General features: G+C 36.6%; 4 protein-coding genes across 5 annotated transcripts; all 4 read left to right on the forward strand.

Moving 5' to 3' along the window:
* The first annotated feature begins 3536 nt into the window (after positions 1 to 3536).
* Positions 3537 to 5225, forward strand: LOC110882674 (PAN domain-containing protein At5g03700). Its single transcript, XM_022130641.2, has one exon. It carries the CDS (start codon positions 3573 to 3575, stop codon positions 4329 to 4331), a length of 759 nt encoding a protein of 252 aa, XP_021986333.2. The 5' UTR covers positions 3537 to 3572; the 3' UTR covers positions 4332 to 5225.
* Positions 4437 to 5262, forward strand: LOC118480884 (PAN domain-containing protein At5g03700-like). Its single transcript, XM_035975847.1, has one exon. The coding sequence runs from the start codon at positions 4473 to 4475 to the stop codon at positions 5028 to 5030; it is 558 nt and encodes a 185-aa protein (XP_035831740.1). The 5' UTR covers positions 4437 to 4472; the 3' UTR covers positions 5031 to 5262.
* An 11766-nt stretch (positions 5263 to 17028) lies between these two features.
* LOC110882685 (3-dehydrosphinganine reductase TSC10A) lies at positions 17029 to 17644 on the forward strand. The gene has a single exon (XM_035989574.1). It carries the CDS (start codon positions 17072 to 17074, stop codon positions 17642 to 17644), a length of 573 nt encoding a protein of 190 aa, XP_035845467.1. The 5' UTR covers positions 17029 to 17071.
* Positions 17645 to 20553: 2909 nt separating this feature from the next.
* On the forward strand, positions 20554 to 24513 carry LOC110882695 (protein ACCELERATED CELL DEATH 6). 2 transcript variants are annotated; one of them, XM_022130654.2, is made up of 8 exons: positions 20554 to 20688; positions 20779 to 21132; positions 21216 to 21716; positions 21809 to 21955; positions 22035 to 22151; positions 22270 to 22341; positions 22431 to 22861; positions 22935 to 24513. In XM_022130654.2, the coding sequence occupies exons 1-8, from the start codon at positions 20652 to 20654 to the stop codon at positions 23550 to 23552; spliced, it is 2277 nt and encodes a 758-aa protein (XP_021986346.1). In that variant the 5' UTR covers positions 20554 to 20651; the 3' UTR covers positions 23553 to 24513. The 2 variants fall into 2 exon arrangements, with proteins under 2 accessions (XP_021986346.1, XP_021986349.1); XM_022130657.2 differs by having other exon boundaries at positions 22294 to 22341; positions 22935 to 23634.
* Positions 24514 to 25149: the final 636 nt, after the last annotated feature.

Here is a 25149-nt window from a genome sequence, read left to right on the forward strand (position 1 = left end):
TCCTTCTATCTGAATTATTTTTTATATTAAAGTTTGTACCTTCTACATGTTTATATGAATCTAAAGTTAAAATGGTAGCTACACTCTTCCATCTAACAGTAAGATTTAACTTTGTTAGTGTCGAAGCAGGACCGTCTCTGAAAATCACGAAAAAAAGGACCCTGTGTGAGATAAAAAAAATTGGGGCATTCGCAAATCTCCATACATTCAAATCCAGGCAAATTGACAAATTGGGCCACAAAATCCAAAATTCTGAAAAAACCCAAAAACGTTTTGGATCATAAATACAGACCCTTTAAGATTTTTTTTTAAACCTACAGATTTTTTTAGATATTTATATAAAAATAATTTAAACATTTTTTTGGACTCTATTTTGATTTGGGCCTAGAGCAGTCGTCCACTCGGCACTTACTCTGGGCCGGCCCTGTGTTAGGGACCAAAATGAGAAAAAAATGAAAAGTAAAGAGTGGCTTGACAAAAAAAACAAAAAGATTACATACTAAAATCCATATTTTCGACAAATAACAGGGTTAGCAAACAGCATTTGCTCTATAATATTATATATATTTTTTTTATAGTAACCCGTAGACCACCATCCACTTGCAAGTAAACTTTTTACCTATACATTAAAATAACATTAATAACGGATATTCGCCGAGTGTCAATTTTTTATAGTTTATAATCATCGTGTCGTCTATCGCTACGCGTGGGTTTTCACATTTACTTGACAATACACAAATCCAATAAAAACTTTGTTTGTAGATTGTATTATTGTAATGCTCTTAATTTCTTATGAAGGTTTATATATTCGGTGTGCTACTTTTTTTTTAACTCAAGCCAATATCAAACAATACTATTTTTATATAATATATATGGTAATTCAAATTATAAAGGTGAAAGGGGCACTCCTCTCTTAGGGGAGTCCCCTCTCTTATTCACGGCCAATCAGCACGCGCCACGTCAACTCCCCTCTTAACTCCCCTCACACCCTCAATTTGATGGCGGCACTCCCCTCTTAACTCCCCTCACGCTCTCTTTCTCTATCTCTCTAGAAGTTGCAGGTTGTGTGTGAGTGTAAAATGGGTTTGGTTGTGCGGTGAATACACACCGATCCCCCTCACCGAATTGCCTCCCCGCGTTGATGGCGGCGGTGTTCCCGCTCGGAGACTTGGGTCACCGCACCACTCCCCGCATAGTGCCCCGTTCACTCTAAGACCCCCCGTAGTGGGGCGTTTTTTTTTTTGAAATTGAAAAATAACGCCAAAAAACGCCCACATCCCATTACATAGGGGCGTTTGTGGGCGTTTTTTTCGAAAAAAATTGAAAAAGCGTTGTTTTAACCACGCCTAAATGGAAAATATTTAGCCAATCAGATGAGGGCATGTGGGTTTAGAGAGAGAGATGGAATTTGGGGTTTGAGTTTGCCGGATTTTTGGAGAAGTTCTGCCGGATTTTTTGGAGAAGTTGCAGGTAAGGTAACGAAGAAGAAGATGGATGCTGGTGGTTTCTTTTAAAACTTTGCTCTTTACACATGAGGCCCCTGTAGTTTTAAACTTCAATATCTTTAATATTTCAAGTTTCAAAAATGCTATATCAGTCCCTAAAGTTTTGTTTATTAAATGTCTTATTTGGATCTTTTATAAAACTTAAAAGAGTAAAATGCACGGATGGTCCCTGTGGTTTGTCAAAGTAACACCTATAGTCCCTAACTTTTCAAAATTACACTTGTGCTCCCTGTGGTTTAACAAGTTGTTACTCGGATAGTCCCTAGAGTGGATGGCCGTTAATTTTCTCAGTTAAGGGGGTGTGAAATGACATAATTACCCTCGCTAAAAAGAAAACGTTTAAATTAAAACCTCCACAACCTGCAACCTCCACCTTACCCCCTATCCTTATCCTTATTCCCCATCCACCAGCAACCTCCACAACCCACTATTATCCACTCACCGTTCACCTCAGATCCACCATCTACTCTAACAACCAACAGATACAACTAACCTCAGCCGCCATCATCTTCCCCCAACTCGACCCGACAATCCAAAAACCTCTATCGTCCACCACCACCATTGAATTCCATCAACCACCACCTACAATCTAACCCCGAACTCCCTCCGACCTGAAACCCATTTTTTCAATATTATTTCACTCATAAATAAACTATATAAATTCTTAATGAGCACAGATTCTAACTGAATGATCGCTAATTTCAGTGCCATATTTGATGGAAAATTATCAAAATTCACCGTTTGACCGGCCATCTCAAGTATTCAACGGCATCTAATTTGTTCTTAGCCTCATTTGTTGATTTTATAAGAAACCTTAATAGTTTCGCATGTGGTTTTCATCCTTTATGTGAAATCTTCTTGGATTTCCACATAAACCCTTTTCTAACCTCATCACCTAACAACCTCCTAAATACCGGAAAACTAGGTACAGAACTCCAGCGGCGGCGACGAGGAGGATTAGAGGGATGAAAACGGCGACGAGTGTCCAGCAGAAGCAGCAACTCCGTTTAGGTTTCCGATTAGCGAGTTTTTGGGCTTTGCGAGAGTTTTCCGGTGGCGGAATGTGGTAGATCTGGTCTTTAGGGATCTGGATGACGTAAGTGCCTTACAGTAGAAGTCGCTTGTGGTCGGAGATGGGTGGAGGCTTGATGGCGTCAGGTGGCGGTTGAGGGTGAAGATGATCTGCCATTGGAGGTGTGAGTGAAGATGTGGAGATTTTGGAATGAAGGTGGATAATGGCGTTGATATAGGGAAGGGTAGATTTTATTTTAATTGTTTTTCTTTTAGTAAGGGTAATTATGTCATTTCAAACCCACTTAACTGAGATAACTAACGGCCATTCACTCTAGGGACTATTCGAGTAACAACTTGTTAAACCAAAGGGAGCACGAGTGTAATTTTGAAAAGTTGGGGATTATAGGTGTTACTTTGACAAACCACAGGGACTATCCGTGCATTTTACTCAACTTAAAATTTTGCAATGTAATTTTTTAGTATTGTATTTTTTTTTAATTTAATGAAGTATTTTAAGTTTTTAATTTAAAAAAAAATAAATAATTGTGTAATGATTGCATGGGGGTTTTTGGGCATTATTCCCACTACGTCACTTTTATAATAACCCCCAATAATGCCCCATGCTGACTGGACTGTCACGTGTCGCAAAACGTCCCATGGTGGGTGCATTATTTGGCTAAACCACTACACATGGTCTAAGAAATTAACAAAATAAACCCGAAAGAAAAGTTTTTCCTATAATAAAATATACGACTTTTTTTAGTATCGTTTACCAAATTGTGTTTCTTTCGTTTTCTTGTTTTATATTATTAAAAACCATAGTCAACCCACTATTTATTGACATACGCAATAAATAAGCAATTTTCAAAACAATAAAAGTTGATAACCATTTATAGCTCCAATGGGCCAAAAGTCATACCTCTTTTTTAGACTACACATATTAAATTTTGGTTTTCCAGTTGCACACTATTATATTATATCCATGCATATCAATACCAATTTCTCCACTATCATATATGGATCACACTCATATAATCTCTCCCACTTTTCAAAATGTATGATATCCTTTCTGAGTTGACTCGGATATACTCGTTCCTCCTCATCCTCACCGTGTTAACTCACCCGATATCCGCTACCACCGCCACCCCCCAAGAGCTTCGGAAAGGTTTTACCGCCACCCCGGATTCATCGGTAACCTCATTCCAGCCTCTACTCAGTGACTCGGTCGGTAACTACTCACTGGGTTTCCTCCGAGTTGATAAAAGTCAACTCGCTCTTGTCGTTATTCACAACCCGTCGAAAGAGCAAGTATGGGCCGCGGGAAAAGGTCTTTTGAGTCGGTGGTCATCCCAGACTAGGTTGTCATTCAATGGCAGTCTAGTAATTACTGACTCACGAACAGGGGCATTATGGTCAAGTCACGCTAACGGCGACCGCGTTCGCCTCTCCAACACCTCTAATTTAATAATAGAGAAAGGAGGAGACAATTTTTCAATCATATGGCAAAGTTTTGACTTTCCCTATAATACCCTCATGGAGGGTCAAAATTTCACTAGTGACATGACACTAGTTTCATCAAACGGGATGTATACCATGAAGCTAGGACCCGATTTCATCGGGTTCTACGCTAAGTTTGTTGCCAGTTCTGACCCGGGCCATCTTTACTTCCAGCATAATCCAATGGAAGCTAAGGCCCGGGTCATAGAAGGCGGGGGACCCATCCGGGTTGTGGTCAGTCCGGATGGGTTTCTGGGTATGTACCAAAACAGTACAGCCCCGGTTGATGTGCAGCCGTTTACTAGCTTCCAGTAACCGGGGACAGGTAACCGTCGGGTTCGTCTAGAACCCGACGGTAACCTGATCGGGTACTACTGGACCAGATCATCCTGGCTGGTTGATTTCAAGCAAGTACCCGATCAGTGTGATCTACCTAGCTCATGTGGGCCATACGGTATGTGCCAACGCGGCAAAGGGTGTTCGTGTTTGGACGACCGGAGGTCTTACACCTCCGGTCGTTGTGACACTGAAGAAATACATGTCACCGACGATGACTTATGCCGGAAAAAGTACACGGTGTTGAAGAAGATCGGAGTTGAGTTACCAAACAAAGAGATAATGGCTTACACGATCATGAATTCTTTAGAGAAATGTGCACGTGCATGTGAAGAGAATTGCACGTGCTGGGGTGCGGTGTACAGTAACACATCTGGATTTTGTTACACCATAGACTACCCCATACAAACAATTGTTGAAGCACTCGATGATACCAAGGTGGGTTATTTTAAGGTGCGTGAGGGTGCAGGGAAAGAGAATAAGCTTATTGGGTTATGGGTTGGGTTAGGTTTGCTATGTGGGTTAGTTTTGTTAAGTTTGGGAATTGGAGGGGTGTTTTTGTACAAGAGAGAAAGTAGAGGGGTTAAAGGGTATGTAGAGGAGGATGGTGGTGGGGTGGGGCCCTATAAAAATTTGGGGTCAGCAAGTTTCAAGTCTGTTGAGTTAAGTGTGAGGTGATGTAAGCAATGACGTATTTTTGGTTTTGAGGGTTTGACTTTGACCAAGCTGTGACTTTGGGTTCATAGATCGTGGCTAAGATGTGTTAAAAGTTCGAATGGATCTTAACGGTCACGTGAAGGAGATATGAATTGATTTGTACAATTTAAATGTATCTATATAGGGATGTTTGAGATTGGTTATTTGATATTTTAATGAGTTTCTCTATTAGATAAATTAAACTTAACAAGTATTTATATCTTTAGTTTAAAGTTTGAATGCATTTTTGATATAGGGGAAGGTTGAAATGAAAACCATTAGTTATTGTGAAAACTAAAAAACTAACTAAAACCCACTAAAAAGGAGGGGGGGAATACTTTTAATGAAGGAGGGGTAAAATTGGAACAAAAAATATATAACTTTTCAAACATTTCCCATACGTTATCATTTTAAAACAAAAATGGCACCATAAGATCACAAATTTTCTTATCTTTCATTCAAGTATATTCGAGCATATTTTTATGACATAAAAAAAGATTTATGGTGTCGTCTTGTTTTCAATACTATTATTATAGTAGTGCACATGTGCAATATAACATGTACTACAATGTGCATTACATGCTTAAAATTAGCTTTTTGATTCTAGTTTAGCTTTTAGGGTTAGTTTTTTTGGAGGTTTAGGATTAGGTTTTTGGGTGTGGGGGGGAGGGGGGTTTAGGTTTTTGGGGGGTGGGGGTGGGGGGGGTTAGGTTTTTTTCGGGTTTATGTTTAGGGTTTAGTTTTAGGTTTTCGGGAGGGTGGGGGTGGGGGGGTTTAGGGTTTTGGGGGGGGGGGGGGTGGGGGGTTTAGGTTTTTGGGGGGTGTCGGTGGGGGTGGGTTAAGTGGTTTAGGCTTTCCGTATTAGTGCACATGTGCAGTACAACCAAAATTTTTTTTTTTTTTGAAATTTTTTTTCCATATATAAAAAGTAGCGATTTTTCTAAAAAAAATTTAAAAAAAAAAAAATTTTTTTGTATGTTTTTTAGGTTTTTTTAGGCTTTTTTAGTTAGTTTTCGAGTTTTCACAATAAAAGTGGTTTTCATTTGAACCATCCCCTTTTGATATAAACCCATATATTTTTACACTATTACATAGTGGCGGAGCTAACGTATTAATTTAGATGTATCCTCGTGTTTATTTAAGGGTATCTTTTGTACAAAACTGAAAAAAATACACTACGAATACAGGATTGAGCCGTAGCACGTGCTACCCCTCTTAATACATTAGCTCCTCCCCTGCAGTTACACATGTATTATCTTTCCTAAAGTCGTTAAAGCGTTCAACTGATTTTCTTCCTAAAGTCGTTATAGTTTTCAACTGATTTCATAGTACATACGTAACGCGTTGAATATTGGCATTAAGTAGATATGTCACAGCCGGCTTTATAAAACGTGAAGATATATGATATCAAACTCGGTACACCTGAGTTAAGCCTAACTAATCAATCTCGAACCTATGGATCTAGATAGGGTAGGAAACATTAAGGCCAGAGGGTGTGGTATAAAGCCCCCGCCACATCACCATCTATAACACCCCATAGCCACCCCCCTGGGCGTCGCGGGGGGGGGGGGGGGTATGGGGAGGTCTCCATTGCAGTAACGCTTGTTAAAGGGGAAAGAAGGTGGGACCCATTTTTTTCAACCAATCAAATCTCTTCACTTCTCTTTATTTTTTTATTTTGTTTAATAGAGGGTTTTAAAAGGGGCTTTAAAGCATTGCATGCAAGTTAAAGGGAGAGGCTTTAAAGCCCCCTATGTGACATGCACTGACGTGGGATGATAAAGCCCATAGGGGCTTTATACCACACCCTCCAGCGTAACAAATTAGGCTGATGTGGATCCACAATGCATGATAATGTGACCATCAATCAAAATGGGGATGCCAATATCAATTTGGTTATGCCCTCGTTGAGCTCATCTCTTTAACAATGACAGCGAACAATCAATCTATGTCGACTCTCTTCTTTAACAATGACAGGTAACAATCAATCTCTGTCGACTCTCTTACATGCTTATTTTTCTGGTGATAAACGGATACTTATTCTCATGTTGGAGTGTGGTTACAGAGAGAATTCATTTTATACGCCATCGCTTACAGTGCTCTATTTTAATGATTAAGTTCATTCTAGTCCTTTGAAGGTGCTTAGAGAATCCTCTTGTGGAACTCAACATTCTAAGACCTAAGTTAAACTGATTAGCTCCTGACTCCAAGATAAACAACATTAGGCAAGAAAATAAAGCCAAAAAACGACATTATAGAATTCTATTATTTTTAATTCAATTTGTTTATATTGACTTTTAAACTTCATTAATCAAATGGTTGGTCACCGTAATTGAAAAGAACGTTTTAGTTTTAAACAATGGTTGATGTGTTAACATGTGACGAACTTCTATATTTTTTTTCTTATGTATTATTTTGTAACATTTGATAATAAGCTTTTAGTCCGTATTTTGAAGTTACTTGCTATTTGTTGTGTGCCCTTAAACATATCAATATACGGTGACATGTAAAACTAAAAACTCCTTATATTTTTCTATATTAAACCTTATAGACATACACACACATGATAGAATCATGAGAAAACTCTTCTTTCGTTAGAAAACTCGAGAAGACTCAACCAAACGATTGATTTTTGTGTTAATTTTTTTTCAGGGGTATATTTTTTAGGGTCTAGAGTTTAGTAAGAAATAACAAGAGAGAAATCTGACTTCGTTCAACCATCACAATTCACACACATGCTATATTTTTTTTTTTTTTACCGGCAAACACATATACTCTGTACTCTACACTTACTCTACTCCTAAAGTCACAACCCGTACATTTCAAGAGATTTAAAACCATAACCACTGGTTAGAGAACATATCACTTTACCACCTTGATGTCCCTTAGGAACCATACACATCTTATATCTTATATACATAATACATGCTCACACAAATACGACATGAAATTGCCGATATAATAAATAAGATAAATGATGATAGATATTTAAAATGAATATTTAAATTTAGCTACTTTTAGAAGCTATAACCGTATCGATATTGTAACATACCCATGACTCAAACAAGGTTTAGTATTATACATTTAATCCAATATGAAATTTCAAGCATATACGCTAATACACGATACATTGTGTTATTTATGAGGCTAAAAGTTATTTGTCAGTGTTTCCTTACTAGAGACCATGCATAAACTCGTCATAAAAACCAACTTAAAATATCAAATACTCAACACTACACAAGTAGCAAATCTATTCATAATATTTTTAAAATAATATGAAAGTTAGGTAAACAAGTATGATATCTTTTCGAGAAATCATTAGACGAATATCATCTTATAGTCTAATACCATACATGTCTAAAACTCACAATTCTTTTTAGGTTTTCTTGTCGAGCAATCTCGTAACTGCTTCCAAGCCTAAATGTTCATGGCATTACCTATATTAATTTTTTTGAGTTTTATGTAGAATTCGGGTTTCGGGCATCATGGTTTGAACTAAGATTTTTCTAAAAAAGAAAATATATAATAATGTAAAATATTGAGATTTTGATCAATTAAACCCATACATTGATTTGGGGTGTTCTTTATTCTATTAGAAATTGATTTAACCAATAACCGAATTGAACCGACTCATAACCGAACCAAATAAACAATTTCGGCTATTTGGTTTGGTTACCAGTTTCATAAATTTTTGCGTTCCGTTAATTCAGTAACCGAATAAACCGATTAACAACTTATAGTTTTACTTGCATATTTTAATAACTACAATTCTAACTAGCCCATCTTATGTGTTAAATCCAATCCTCCAAGGCCCAAGCCCAATTATGTTTTAAACAATCATGGAATACATCGACCCATTGATGATTTATCATCACGCCACTTTATTTTGGAGTTAAATGCCATTTTAATCCTTGTAGTTTGGGTTATTTTGCTAATTTAGTTTAAAGGTTTTATTTTTCGCCTGTGGGTCCAAAAAGATTTCACTGTTGTCATTTTAGTCCACCGGGTTAATTTCATCTGTTATTTCTGTTAACGATAAGGACAATTCGGTCATTTTATATGTAATTCTGTTAACTAGAAGGGCAATTTAGCCATATAAAATGATCGAATTGCCCTTCTCGTTAACATAAATAATGGATGAAGTTAACGCAGTGGACTAAAATGGCAACGGTGAAACCTTTTTGGACCCACAGGCAAAAAAGAAACATTTGGACTACACTGCCAAAATGACCCAAACTACAAGGACTAAAATTGCATTTAACTCTTATATTTATGAATTTCTGATTCGTGTACTGTACTGGTATTCTTTCTGAACTTTTAGTCATTTCTGATTCATCAGGATCTTAAATCTTGGAATATACAATTGTAGAAATGACAGCTTGACACATGTGGTTTCATTTCTAAAATATCCTCTTTTTTTTTGCCAGAATTGATTTGGTTCATCGTGATATTGTTTTCGAATATAAACATACGAACTAACATTCGTTTTCAACTAAAGTTAATGCCATAGGTTACACCTTTTTAAGACTAAATTCATATATTAAACCAAGTTTTTTTTTACTCTTTTTAAGCCCAAATACAAAACCAAAACCTGAAACCAATCCATTTCTTGTACAATGAACTGTGAGTTTCTTTTAGGCGATAAACTAACCTATCCCTAAAATACTACTACGCCTGCATCTTCCTGAATTTGAACCCTCTATCTCATAGATAAAGAAAAGACACCTTACCATCACGCAGTATTCATCGAAGACCGTCTTAACCATACTAAGAGAGGAGTTTACCAACTGTAGTATATATTAAATTAGTTTATTTGTAAATTTTAATCTCTTATCTATTATTCTTAGGGCTGCAAACAAACTGTACGAACACGAATGATACCTTGTTTGTGTTCCTTTGTTAAGAAATACATGTGCTCACAAACTGTTCAAGAACTGTTGGTGCAGTTGTCTGTCGACTACATCTTCATTCGAGTCTTAGAATAGGACTGATGGTATAATGAACGGAAAACGAGAAAACATGTAATAGATAGGTCCGCTCATTGGTCCAATTAGGTTAGGTTCGCTCGAGCGGACATATGAGTGGTCCGCTCGAACAGCATTGATCAGGTTCGCTCATTTGTACAATGTTGGGTCCGCTCGAACGACAAGATGTTGGGTCCGCTCGAATGGCAAGTAACATGGTCCGCTCATTTGGCATGTTGTTTGGTTCGCTCGAGTGACCAATGTAGGTCCGCTCGAGTGGCATGTAACAGGTTCGCTTATTGGGCCTGTCCAATAAGTGAACCCAATCGCCTATATATAGTCCAATGAGCGATCTAGTCTGTAACGATGTGTTGAAATCGTACCGAAGTGCTGCCGGTGCGAGATTTGAACTGTAAAAGATTGTCAGATCAATAAACAAGTAGTTAAAGTGATTTGCGTGCTATTTCTACCTTAGTTTCTTGTTATTCCGCACCTGAAACTCAGGAGAAAGCCTCTGAACGACTCGTTTAGGTCGCGATACGATCCTACAATTGGTATCAGAGCTAGGAGGAGGTTCTCTGCAGAAAATAGCCGGATTTCGTCACTTTTTTTTACTTCTACACCTTCTTTTACTGATTCGGGAAGATTTGACGGTCAAAATTGGTCCAAATTTTCACAGATTGTGCGTAATTGTATCGAGACAAACCCTGGAAAGTTTGGTGTTGAAGTTCGAAAGAAAAATGGGTCAAACCAGGAGGTCCGCTTATTCGGTCGGATAGAGATCCGCTCGTCCGGTTCGCTTATTTGGACGTTCGGTCCGCTTATTTGGTCGATCAGTTCGCTTATAAGGTCGGTCCGCTCCAAAGTCAACTCGTCCGATTCGCTTATACGGTCGGTCCGCTCCAAGATCAACTCGTCCGATCCGCTTATCTGTCCGGTCCACTCCAAATCAGCTTGTCCGGTCCGCTTATACATTCGGTTCGCTCATTTGACCCATCCGGTCCGCTTTTGTGTCCAATTGCTGATTGGTCCGTTTTTCTGTCATCCTGGTTCGCTTATCTGTCAACAACTACGTATCGGGATTTTGTGAAAAATGGCGATGGTGTTTGATGAACAAGAGAACTATTATTTCGAAAGATTTAATGATTGACATCACGGATTTCTAGATGAGGGTTATAGAAAAGTGAGCAAAGATGGATGGGCAAAAAGGTTTAAATATTTTGTGTGTCTGAAAGACGAAACGTTGGAAGATCTTAAAGACCGATATGGTGTCTTACTGAATTATTTGAAAGATCATGAGATATATCCGTCAAATGCTGAGAAATTAGAGAAGTTTGCAGATGCATTACCGATAGAATGGGGTGAATGTTTGAAAAATTTAAGGGAGGACTCAAATTTTTCAAAACTACCTCTAAATCAATTCATCAGCAAACTTAAAGCTCATGAACTTGAAACCAGAAAGAAAAGGAAAGAAATGATCAAGGTTTTGGAGAATAATGTACTAGATCTGAGTTCAGATGTGATTGAAGAGATGCACAAAAGGGTTGCTAAATGTGTCAGGGCAAAATATGTGCTGAAATACGATTTCAAACGAGGTTGTTATATTGATAATAATGGAAATCCTCTTGATTTTGTTAAAATCTTTTGTGGAGGTACATTCATAGCAAAGGATGAAGGAGCTCCAAAAGCTGAAGAATTGGTGAACAATGAAACAATGTGCTCAAAATGCGATAACGTCAAGACTGATAATGACAAACTCATGAAAGACATGGGAAGTTTGGCATCTGAAGTCAAAAAGTTGAAAGACGAGAAGCACACTGTTGAAAACCAGATTCTTTGGTTACATGAAAATTGTGAAAACCTAAAAGCAGAAAATGACAAACTATTAAATGATTTTAACAGTTTAACATTGAAAAATCAAGAATTTGAAGAGCAAATGAAAATTCTTGAAGATGGAAGAAATGTGTTCAGTAAAAACAACATTGAAAAACAGAAAATGATAAATTCCCATCTTCAGAAAATTATCGAACTTGAAAAGAAGGTGAATGTGCTCAATTGAAAATCAAAAAGTTGGAAAAAGAGCTTGAAAGCAAACAGAAATCTTCAGAAGATTTAGATTTCTGGATTAAGCTTGAAAACAAGAATCTGAAAGCGAATGAATCAAAATTTCAGGAACAGATAAAAGTTTTGATGAATGAAAAATCTGTTCTTGAAAATTTGAAGAATGATAATGAGAAAACAATCAAGTCTCATTTTGGGAGAATATGTCAGCTTGAAAGTGAAGCTGAGAATTCGAGGAACAAAATTGATGAACTTGAGAAGAAATTGATAGGTTTTGTGACTAAATCAGACAGTTTGAATTTTCCCTGTCCAAAACCAATCAATTCTGTTCCAATAAGTGACAATGTCACAAACTTTGACAATGTCAAAGTTAAAGATTGTGGTGAGAAATCTGATGATAAAAAGGAAAAATTTCAGAAAACTGTTTTGCAATCGACTGAAAAAGGAGAATGCTCTAAGCAAAAACCTTTGAAGAAGAAAGTGGAACAGAAACAAAAAATTAAAAATGAGAAAATTGTTCAAAAAGATAATAAAAGTTCATCAGATCGATCATTCAACCGTAATGAAAAATTACAAAAAGTAAAAAATGAAAATTCAAAAAATGTTGGTAATAAGTGGTGCAGGTTGGACCACAATGCTCAAGCGCCAAAACCAGCAAACTTGAGGAAGAAAGAATACCACCAAGCAAAACAATGTTATGATCTGAGTTGTTGGTGTGTAAAAGGTGGTAACTGGTACGATAACATGGTGTGCTACAGCTGCGGCTATCAGGGACACATTGCTGTTAACTGCCAGTATTGGAGTTATGAGACCAGGAGGTGTTTTAACTGCAACATCAAAGGTCACATTGCCAGAGATTGCCCAAGATCGAATGACAGATTGAGGGCTAATTCTCAGAAAATGGCAAAGAAAATACCAGTTGTTGTCAAGCCCAAAGAATTGAAAGCTTCGGGCCAAAATGTCAAAGAACAGAAGGTCAAAGAACCTAAAGTTCAAGAAACAAAGATAAAGCTTTCTCAGGGGCAGAAAGACCGACTGAGGAAAAAGAGAAAGAAAGCGAGAGAGTATCTCGAAAAGATTTTGTCCTCGGGTTCACCCGACAGATCGAATAAGAGTGCTGATGAATCAACTTTCTCGATTGCAAAGTCAAGCAAGATGAATTTATCAGATACAAATCTGGGGACAAAAGAGGAGAAGAAGAAGGAAAAGGTCGGCGATGAATCTGCCGTGCTGAAGTCAGACAAGCCACCTTCAGGCGATGAATCTGACTCATCAAAGTCAGAGAAGCCATCTGCAGGCAATGATTCTGGTTCGTCAAAGCCAGAAGAGCCATGTGTTGAGGTAAAGGTCGAGAATTTTAGTTTAACAATGGATGAGAAAAACTTTCCACCATTGTTGAATAAAAATTCGAAATCACCCAAGGCTGGTCAGGCTTGGGTGGATCTGTTTAAATGAAAAATCCTGACTTGCCGGAGATCCCAAGATGGTATTGTGGATCATGAATCGGCATCTTTTTCAAAATCTATTCGGTAATGTCAATCATACAAACAGTAAAAAGGTTTGTATGTGTTTTTCCTACAAGAGGTATTAGATAAGTTTATGTTTTGCAAGTGGTACAGAGGATTCTGAACTGCAAATGGTAAATCAAGGACATTAATTTGTACTTGGATTTTCCTACATCTGATTGAAAAACAAGATGATGAAGTAACTCCGTACCTAAAATGTTTGGTAAACAAACTAATTTTTCCGGAAAAACCATTTTGATTAAAACAAACTTAAGTGTTTTGAAATCATAATGGGTAAATAGTTTGTTGTGAGGGGGAGTTCTGATTGTTTTTGCATGAGAATGGTGAATTGAGGTAATTCACATAATGTTGTCAAATTTTCTTGTATAGTTTGTTTTCAATTTTTACTCGGAAAATCAAAATTGAAACATATTTTGATTTTAGGGGGAGTAATAAAATTTTGAAAATTTAAAAAATTGAAAAATACAAAATGAGATTTGTTGCTATAAGAGGAAATGATAGTACATCGGTGGACTATCACAGCATGCTAGAAATTTGTAAAGTCAAAAATGTTTTTAAACAAATCTTACTAATGATGTGTCAGTAGACTTCACACAGTTAGTAAATTGTATTCGAGATATAAACCTAAATTCAAACTTGCTTAGTTTGTGGGGAACACTACTTGAATATATAGGTAACCCCTGAAATCTCGTTTGAAAGGTTTCTTATTCTGATATACTAGGTGTTTTACTCAATGATGTCTGGGGTATTATCCCGGGACTTCTGCTGAATGGAAGTTCTGACCTAGTCCCTGGATAATACTTGCTGCAAAATGCTTGAAACATAGCATAAAGCCCTCAGCTGATTAGACAATAAAATTGATAATCAGTTGTTGTAGCTAAAAGATCTCCTAAAGGGGACACACCTTGAAGTCGAAACTGATATCTCTCTGCGCATACGGAAGTATCGACCTGAGATCTCTCAGTTTTCGCATATCCCCTAATTTATATACAGATATCATTTGTAGTATATTTTTACCTGTAAATCAGAATATTGAAATCTGGATACGGGAGTATATTCAAGGGGTGGGACACACAAATAATTTTAAGTTCTAAAACATTAAATACGTATCTTGAATCAATTAAAAACTTGTGTAGAGGTTTAAGTGGACAACAATACTGACAACCAGAAGTAAATTTGTTTGAACATATGCTGATTAAGTAAGATCAATGGTGTTAGTGATGTGTCTCAAAAACCGATATGATCCTCCTGCACAATCTCTCAAAAATAGTGTTTCATTTCTGTATTTCATTAAAAAAATCCAAAAATATTGTATTTTTTTGTTTAAATTTGAAAACTCCAAAAAGATTTTCGACAACAGTGTGTGAAGAACTGATTTTCTACATTTCAAATGCTAAACATGTTGAACTTGTGGTTTGGGAGAGTGAGTGAGTGAAAAAGTGAAGATTAAAACGTCAAAATGGTTCATTAAACTTGTATTCTAAGTTGAATGTTAACCTACATATTGATCTTCATAGTCTTTAAAATGTTAAATCTGAAATTATTCTTATGAGTGTTTGAGATGTATGCAGATGATGAGCTGAACAGAGAAAAGCCAGGAGATGATTTCAATGGTGGTAACAAATCCCAGATGACAATCCTAGCAGGATGATAGGGGGAGTCTGACGATAGTTATAGCCAAAGAAAGATCCAGGCAGAATTCCTGAAGAAGACCGAGCAATATCCGAGAATGTCATGTTGAAGACTCTCACTGAAGATTCCGTCAACATTCAAGGGGGAGTCTGTTGGTGCAGTTGTCTGTCGACTACATCTTCGTTCGAGTCTTAGAATAGGACTGATGGTATAATGAACGGAAAACGAGAAAACATGTAATAGATAGGTCCGCTCATTGGTCCAATTAGGTTAGGTTCGCTCGAGCGGACATATGAGTGGTCCGCTCGAACAGCATTGATCAGGTTCGCTCATTTGTACAATGTTGGGTCCGCTCGAACGACAAGATGTTGGGTCCGCTCGAACGGCAAGTAACATGGTCCGCTCATTTGGCATGTTGTTTGGTTCGCTCGAGTGACCAATGTAGGTCCGCTCGAGTGGCATGTAACAGGTTCGCTTATTGGGCCTGTCCAATAAGCGAACCCAATCGCCTATATATAGTCCAATGAGCGATCTAGTCTGTAACGATGTGTTGAAATCGTACCGAAGTGCTGCCGGTGCGAGATTTGAACTGTAAAAGATTGTCAGATCAATAAACAAGTAGTTAAAGTGATTTGCGTGCTATTTCTACCTTAGTTTCTTGTTATTCCGCGCCTGAAACTCAGGAGAAAGCCTCTGAACGACTCGTTTAGGTCGCGATACGATCCTACAAGAACAATTACCGAACGCGATATTATATTCGTGTTTGTTTATTCACGAACATAATAAACAGACACGACCTCTGTTGAATGGACACAAATGAAGTTTCCTAAACGGTTTTCAAATTATTCGTCAAACGTTTGGTTCGTTTTAAACCCTACTTATTTTATACTTACTTAAAAGACAAAGTCGGTGGGGATACCCACCGGCTTTGCCTTGCCCCCCTAAAGTTTTACATAATTGCAGTTGAAGCCCCTTAGCTTTGCTACGGCCCTTCCACTTTTGGAGCAATCAATTTTAGTCCCTTATCTAACTTTACTATTCTTCTCTTTAACAATTGACATTTTTAGCCCCTAGCTTTTTACTAATTTAAATTTCCTTCGACAACATTCGTTCGTTAATTTCTTTTGTTTACCAATATCATTTTTTTACTTAAAAAAACTATTTTTCCATGTATATTTTTATGTACGTATCCGTATAAATTTAAGGGTGTCTACTTTTCGACATAAACTTTTTCTGTAAACAAGTTAGGTCAAATATAACACGTTTTCGTTTAAAAAACCATTTTACGTGCATATTTTTATGTATGCGTCTGTATCAATTCGAGTTGGTCTACATCTGGATATACTTTTTTTTTATTATAATACGTTTTCTTACTTATGTTATGTACGTTTTCATAAATTTTGTTCTGGACAGACTGGAGTCAAATTATGGTTTTTTTTTCTTTTTTTTTTCAAAGCTTTAATTCATCCTATAGAACAAGTTATGATTGTACGAGAAATATTCAATTTACTTTACGTTGTGATACAATCGCAATACTTATAGAGGTTACATCGAGTTCAATCAGATATGTTGAAACATACGTTTTCATATGCTTAACGCATTACCTAACACTTGAACAAATCTATTCGATACTTGCGATGCTCTCGCGCCGCAACGCGTGCGTCCCTTATTAGTTCTATTATTAAAATCATCGATGAGATCTATAAAATAAAATAACCTTAAAAACTTCACCTTTTGTTGTTTTTTCTTTATTGTTGCATCTGTATCTATATATTGTTACATCTGTATCTATATTTCATATTTTCTCACTTTTTTTTTCTAATTTCTTCTCACATCACAAATGGCAGACATTAATCTCTCATTCCTCACACTCTGCATCCTCCCAATCCTCCTCTTACTCTTCCTCAAACTCATAATCCGGCCCCACCCAGTCACAATCCCAATCAAATCCCGCCACGTGTTCATCACCGGCGGCTCCAGCGGCATCGGCTTGGCTCTCGCGCGCCAAGCCGCAGCCGAAGGCGCTCGCGTCACCATCCTAGCTCGAAACCCTAGCAAGCTCGAAGAAGCCAAAGCCTCCATCCGCCTCTCAACCGGCATCGACGTCACCACCGTTAGCGCTGACGTGTGCGACTTTGACGCCGTGAAGACGGCCGTGGAGAGTGTGGATCCGATCGATGTGTTGGTTTGTAATCAAGGGGTTTTTGTTGCGTATGAGCTTGAGAAACAGGAGATTAAGGAGGTTAGGGAGATGATTGATGTGAATTTGGTTGGGAGTTTTAATCTGGTTAAGGCTGTGTTGCCTGGGATGAAGAGTAGGAGTGATCGAAAGCCGCTTTCGATTGCGTTATATGTCGTCTCAGGCCGGGCAGGGTATGATGTTTTTGTTAGCTTTGATTTAACTAGGTTATGATTTGAAAGCTGAGAGGTTTGGTGATGCAATTATGTTGTGATCTAGAATGTGGAATTGGAATTAGTTAATCTAAAACGAAGTGCGTTTGGGATTTTGAAAATGGTTTAGTAAGTTTGGTTTGATCTAGGCCTGTAAATGAAACGAACGTTTGTTTATATTCGTTCGTTTTAATGTAATGAACAATTAACAGGTAGACCGGCAATTTGTAGGGGTCGAAAAGTTTGTGGACTTTGAGAACCGATGCAACCGAACGTCAATGCTGAGTACCTTCTTTGAAGTAACATTCTAAACAAGATATGTTTTTTATAGGGTGGTATCTAACCGGTGCCTCTGGATGTGTTAGAATCTCTTATTACTAATTGGGACATTGAACTAGTTTGTATGGTTATCAGGGGTTTATTACTAACAAATAGACAAATTTAATAGTTATGGTATCGAGCACGGATGGGAATCTCAAATTGGTGTCTGGATGTTTAGCTTAGTGTCCGTTCGTCGTGATTCCTACGGGGTAGATAGAGAGTTAAGGAATCATGTCATATTGGCATCTTACGCATTTTTTTACCTCAGACAAAACCTTATCTTAACCTTTAGTGAGCTATTGTTAAGTGAGATTTACTGGATTTAGGTATTGATGAATTGAGATGATGACAAATAATGCAGTGTAATTTGGCAATTTAATTGTAAAATATCCAATAGCAAGTAACAGTCTAGCAAAGGCTACTACATTTTATGAACTGTGTAATATTATATGAAATTTTAGGATTTACGGTTGGAGTGTAAGGGGTATTGCATGACATACGTTTCACATAGAATACACTGGTATTCATGGCACATGAATTTCACGAGGATGCTAAGGGTCATGTTTAACTTGACATCAACCTGCAGTGAGGACATATGTGTGCGTCACTCAAAGTTTCCACATATTTTCATGGAATTCAAATTGACTAATGCCGAGGGGTCCTTTTAGATGTTTTTAGTTTTTTGTTTTGTTCTTGACCCTACAAGTTTATTATGTTGGTAGATAAATTTAACAAAACATTTTACCTGACTCAGGTAGCTGTCATTAAACTAAGAAATTCACGTACCTATGTTCGAGCCTCGAAAAATTGGGCCCTATATGCTGCGTCTTTTATTTCTTTTTTCTAATCTACTTCTGTAGTCGTATTGGATTGGGCCCTCTGTTTTCAACTAAAGCCATATAGTAAGTTTTTAATCAAGTTTATTGGGTAAATTATAATATATAAAATACCCATAACATCTTTTGATAGGAAGGATTTTAAGGGCCTCATATATTGGATTTGGTTAATGTGTGTACAATTTAAACAATAAAACATATAGTCATTCGATTTTTTGGTAAATAAAATCCCGTGCCATCTTCTAATACAAATTCGGCCCAGCGTTTGTGCGGTAAGTCGGCGTCCCAGAGAATACGAATGGACACCTAAAGAGCCGCATCATTTTGGCTTTTTGACAATAATTAATTTGCTACATCGTACCGTAGAAATCAAACTTCACTAGCGAATTTTAGGTGACATTGTGATAACATCAATATTGGGGACATTTTTCTTGAAAATTCGGAGTTTTAATTGCCTAATTATACCTTTTCTTCCCTATGTTATCATAGACTCTATAGTTTGGTGTGTGTAAGAATGTCTGTAGTGGTGAGGTGGAATATAATTTATTTTATGTTAGGTTTAACTTATAACAGACTTGTTTATGGACAATTTGAACAAGCTTGCATCATTATGAATTTTGAACCCGTGTTGCGGGGTCGTTTTTTTAATGTGATTTGTAGGATCTACTGTTTTGGGTAAATTTTACAAATGCCTTATCGATCAAAAGTAAGATAAAGAGCCGCACACTAATACATGCACAAATATTGGGGACACGTAGAATTATATTTAACATAGACTTACTTTAAAAAAAATGTCAATGTGATTTGATGTAAATGCTTAATCTAGATGCACATTTATATTAACACGTATATAATTTATATTAAACACGTAAAACTCAAGGTTGTCAAAATGTTATTATGTTGAAATGTAAACAAATTTGAATTTATATCAACACATACATAAATGTCAAAACATAGACTAACTCAAAATGTCTAAAAAAATAAGTACCAAAACGTGTTATATGACATGGCTCATGAAACGAAAAAAATATCATGTTAATACGTAAATCAATTTGAATTTACATCGATAGGCACATAAAAAACATGTTAAACTCGATGGGGGTCAAATGGCAAAGTTTTTAAAAAGTTGAAAGGGGGTGTAACTGTGTAAGTGCCAATATTAAAATTTGAGAAAGTGAGATTCAAAAAAGTCAAAGTTATTATAGCTAAATAGTCAACCAATTATATATATAATAATGTTAGGGGCTGTTTGGTAGTCTGTAAATGGTCATTAAGAGGCTACCTCTTAATGGAACCATTAAGAATTTTACCAATGAGAAGGTAGAAGAATGTGACATGTGATGATTTACCATTCAGAGGTTACCTCTTAACCATTCAGACTTGAGGTTACCTCTTATTCATTCAGAGGTTTTAAACCATTAAAAGGTAGCATCTGAATGGTCATTAAGAGGCTACCAAACAGCCCCTTAGTTTTATTGTTTAGAGGCATAGAAATTTAAATAGTTTCAATAATCAAATCGAGGGTATACCATTAGTTATTCGTTGAGTTATTATATTTTCTATAGCACTTTTATCCAAAAGAAATACCGTGCACAAGTTTGCATACACTGAGTATGTTTTTTATAATTTTTTAAAAATAAAAAATCTAATTTGCAATCTGATGTTAATGTAAATATAAAGGACGATTTTTGTAATATACTCTTCTTTATATTATTTGGTTCACACATTGGTGGATAACTTTATCATAATACCACCACGGTTTTTTCTTTTATTTTTTGGTCCACTGGTGGATAAAGTTACCATAAGTACCATCATGCGTGGCCTCAAATAGCTGCTCACCTTCACCAAGTCTACGTACAGCTACCTTCCAATATGGATTCCAATATTATAGCTGCTACCGGAGAAAAAGGTATGGCCCTAATATGAATTTGTTCATCCTTCGTGTATTTTTTTTTTAATCAAAACATACATATTGATCTCATATTCGTACAATCCTCAGTGTCACAACAATATCCATTCCCTTCTCAAGTGAATGCCGCCAGCTTTCTGTCTATAAAGTTGTCCGGTAAGCCCAATTACGTACGATGGCGGGAGCAGATTATATGCCTTCTGGACTGCTACGATATGCTCGGTTTTATCGATGGCACGTTAGAGAAACCTGAGGAGAACATGTATAGGGAATGGAAAAGGTCGGACACGCTAGTGAAAGGATGGATTTATGGTTCTTTAAGCGAAGATGTGATGGAAACTGTTGTCGGTCTTCAAACAGCTTATGAAGTTTGGAATGAGCTAAAGACAAATTACACTACTCCCCCTGCTCCGCCACCCGTTGCTGTCAACACCATGAAAGAAGGTATGCCTTTTGATCGTATCTCTATATATCTTTGTTAGTACTTTTCCATGACAGTTGTAATTAAGCTTTTCGTGTGGCAATAGATTTTGGAGAGTACGTCCCACTATGTAGAGCTATTCAAATGGGGGATTGGGAGAAAGCTCAAGAATTTTTCAACAATGACGAAGACGCATTGATTGGTAAAATCAACGATTACGGATTCACAGCACTTCATGTTGCAATTGGTGATCCTAAAAATATTTGGATACTTGAGAAACTCCTGGAGCAGATAAACCCAGAGTCACTTCCAACTATGGTCGATAATACACAGCGAAACGCTTTGCACTATGCTGCAACACTTGACAACTACTTAGCGGCAAAGACGCTGGTCGAGAAAAACCCAGATTTGTTATTCCGTGTCGACAACCGGAACAACTTGCCAATCCAAAACGCTATATATAATTCGCACAAAACAACTTTTCTTTATTTGTTTCAAGTTTGCAAACAACATATTGGGCTCAGCAAAAAGGATGGAAATCACGATCCCTTTGAGGGCGAAAAGGGTGTTTATCTTCTCAATAATACAATCTTGGCAGGGTTTTTAGGTGAGCTCTCAAATATTTTGCTAAAGTGGATATGTTTCTAGAAAAGTTGCCATTTTGTCAAATTAATTGTGTATTGTAAATCCTAATTGCAGATATTGCATATAATTTACTCAAGGACTACCCTAACCTAGCTACCACAGTTCATACTCGAAAGCCTCCATTATGGTGTATTGCAAAAATGTGGGATGCATTTCCAAGTGGCACACGTTACAACTTCTATCAAAGATTTGTTTATTCTCGTCAGTTTCTTCACTTGTGCTAAGTTTATTGAATGAATCCAAAACTAATGACTAATTTGTATTTATTTTCTTTCTGAAGATGTGCCAACGGATAATTACAATGTGGACCATACACATGAGAATGAAGATTTAGAGAACCAAGTGACATATGCGACCAATCTTCTCAAAGATTGCACCAAGAGCTACGTCTACCCAGGTTAGTTATTCATAAAGTCTAATTAAATGAACCACAAGTATGATTCACTATAAAGATTAATTCATTGAACGGAAACTGATTTTTTCTTTCTAAATACATTTCCTTTTTTTTTTTGTAGAACTGAATTTAGTTTTTTGTGTAGTCGTTCACATGATTTATGTTAAAATTTGGAAGGCTGCATTGCTACGCGGTAAACAAAGTTTCTGTCTGCTAATATTTTTTTTTTAAATAAATCAACTAATAAATGGATTGTTTATATTAATTATTTGTTAACTGCAGTGCCACATATTAAGCGCCTAAAGGAAGACAAAGTGAAACACAATATAGCTCTCATGATACTCAAGTTTATATGTGAGGAAGTCAGTAAATTAAAATCCAATCATTCTTATTATTACCACGATGCATTTATTGTGGCGGTGAATAATAACACTATAGAGGTGATTGAGCAGATTACACAAAGTTTTCCAGAATCAATTTGGACCAGGGGAAATGGTTATTTACTTTCTGAACTTTCAATAATTAACCGATGTGAAAAAGTTTTCAACTTTTTAGCGTACAAAGTGACTCAGGATAAGTATTTACATACTATAAGTGAAGACGAAAATAACAATAACCTTTTGCACTTGGCTGGAATATTGGCTCCTAAACACAAACTCAACATGGTTAGTGGTGCAGCATTACAATTGCAAAGAGAGTTACAGTGGTTTGAGGTATAAATGTTATTTTATAAAACATATGTAAATGTGTTTCAACTCGTTTGCTATAACATCTATTGACCTACAGGAAGTTGGCAAATTTGTGAAACCGAAGGACAAGGAAGCTCTGAACAATAAACAAGAAACACCAATTATGGTATTCAGACAGGAACACAATGATTTGAGACAAAAAGGCGAAGACTGGATGAAAAAGACATCCGAATCTTACACAATCACAGCTACACTTATTATCACAATAGTTTTTGCTGCAGCCATTACTGTACCTGGCGGAGTCAAAGGGGATACTGGAAAACCAACTTTTCAAACCAGGCCAAGCTTCATCGTATTCGCTGTCTCTGATGCAATCTCATTGTTCACATCCACAACCTCCTTGTTGTTGTTTCTATCTATTCTCACAGCACGTTATGCAGAAGAGGATTTTCTTTACAAGTTACCTAACAGACTAATACTCGGCCTTGTGATGTTATTCATGTCATTAACATCCATGATGATTGCCTTTAGTGCAACATTATATATTATGTTTGTGCAAGAAAAGTCATGGATCTTGATCCCAGTTGTTGCGTTAACATGTCTACCAATTGCTTCATTTGTGACATTACAGTTACCATTGCTTGTTGATCTCATGGTTTCAACGTATGGTCGTGGAATATTTGGGAAACAAAGTTATGTTAGGATAACATCATAGGAGAGCATTATTTTGTGCATTTTCAAGTATATGTTTTACAATGAACAATAGTTAATGAGATGTGATGATTGATTTTTCGATATTTAATTCAAAATGGCATGAGCTAATTTGAACCTTGGAATTACAATCATATACAATTTAGAATGCATCAATACGAAAAAGAATGGTTCTAACTACCGGTGGTTATTTTATTATATTCATATATTTAGAATGCATGTACAATTGTAGATTCCCTGTTTCACTCTAAAGCGGTAAAATAGGTGACGAGTAATATAAAACGTTGTTGAATCAGACCACTCGCATAATAGAAATCACAAATAGAGAGAATAATGATTAGGAAAAGTTACCTTATTCATTAGACTGAAAGGCTTTAAATAGTCAATTACAAAGCAATGCGAACAAAAAAAAAGGAATAAACTAAAACAAATTGTAGTAGATAAGTGTGCTTAACTTAATATTTGGATGATCCAACTACCTTCAAATCAAAGAATAACAATGGCTAATAATAACAAGGACATGTCCATATGAATTACTTTTGATATCTTCCCTTAGTTCTGTTGGGATTCAGTGGTGTCAATTTTACTTTTTATCAAAACGGGTTTGACATATTTTATTAATTAAATATATAATTAATAAAAACAACGCAGCGGAATAAATATAAATAGTCAACACCAAAAGTGAACCGAACAGGAACATGGTTACAAACATGCAAATACGATACATAAAACAATTAATCTACTGATGAGATTAAATATACCTTAGTGGTTAAAGATTAACCGTGTGAGGCATCGAGGTACAACGAACGGGTGCTAGACACAAACACGAACAAAGAGCGAGGCGTCTCGTGGCGGCACCGAAACACAATGGTGGCGGCACTTCACTGAACCACAAAACAAAAGCTTCTTTTCTTTTGGAGTTCAATCGCCAAAAGAAAATAACATTGGCTGTTGTATTTTGTAGTTGTCTCACAAAAAAATTCCTTTGCCTTTTGTGATCTCTTACGGCAGTAGGCTAGCCAAAAGAGATTCTTGACATAAATATATAGTAATATATTTAGGTTAAGATCCCTAATTATCTATTAGGCCCTAAAGCCCCAATATAATAAGTTCAAGCCCAGACGTGATACGAAGCTCGAAAAACAAAGTTTAATTAAATAAATAATTAAACATTATATTATTTATAACCCGTATAAATAATAAATTCCGTTTCTCGTGGATATATAATTATTCTAGATAATTATATATTTCATTCCGTTAATTGTTCGTGATTACCAGTTAATCGAGTTAAGTGGATTTAATGTTCGTTGCCCAAGGTGTAACTCTTACGGGTCATAGCTCGGTCAGCGGGGTTGACTTATCGAACCCGTACATATAAATCCAACAAGTTCATATAATCTTGATGCCTAATCTTGCACGTAGATCACTGAATTGTTCTAATCGTAACGCTTTTGGTGAGAATGTCGGCCACCTAATCCCGAGTATGAAACGATTCAACTTCAACGTGCTACTCTTCAACTAAGTTTTTTCCTTATAACATGAATGTTAATTTACTGATATACTAATTGGAATTTTCTTTTAATTGTATTTAGAAACTAGGA

The sequence above is a fragment of the Helianthus annuus genome, chromosome 1 (genome assembly GCF_002127325.2).
Source record: "Helianthus annuus cultivar XRQ/B chromosome 1, HanXRQr2.0-SUNRISE, whole genome shotgun sequence".
In the NCBI taxonomy this organism is placed as follows: domain Eukaryota; kingdom Viridiplantae; phylum Streptophyta; class Magnoliopsida; order Asterales; family Asteraceae; genus Helianthus; species Helianthus annuus.

Excerpts from the sequence above, each read along its gene's own strand:
- LOC110882674 (XM_022130641.2), top strand. The coding sequence starts at position 3,573 with ATGTATGATATCCTTTCTGAGTTGACTCGGATATACTCGTTCCTCCTC.
- LOC118480884 (XM_035975847.1), top strand. The coding sequence starts at position 4,473 with ATGTGCCAACGCGGCAAAGGGTGTTCGTGTTTGGACGACCGGAGGTCT.
- LOC110882685 (XM_035989574.1), top strand. The coding sequence starts at position 17,072 with ATGGCAGACATTAATCTCTCATTCCTCACACTCTGCATCCTCCCAATC.
- LOC110882695 (XM_022130654.2), top strand. The coding sequence starts at position 20,652 with ATGGATTCCAATATTATAGCTGCTACCGGAGAAAAAG. Across the intron at positions 20,689-20,778 it reads AGCTGCTACCGGAGAAAAAG|TGTCACAACAATATCCATTC; the intron begins GTATGGCCCTAA and ends TACAATCCTCAG. Across the intron at positions 21,133-21,215 it reads TGTCAACACCATGAAAGAAG|ATTTTGGAGAGTACGTCCCA; the intron begins GTATGCCTTTTG and ends GTGTGGCAATAG.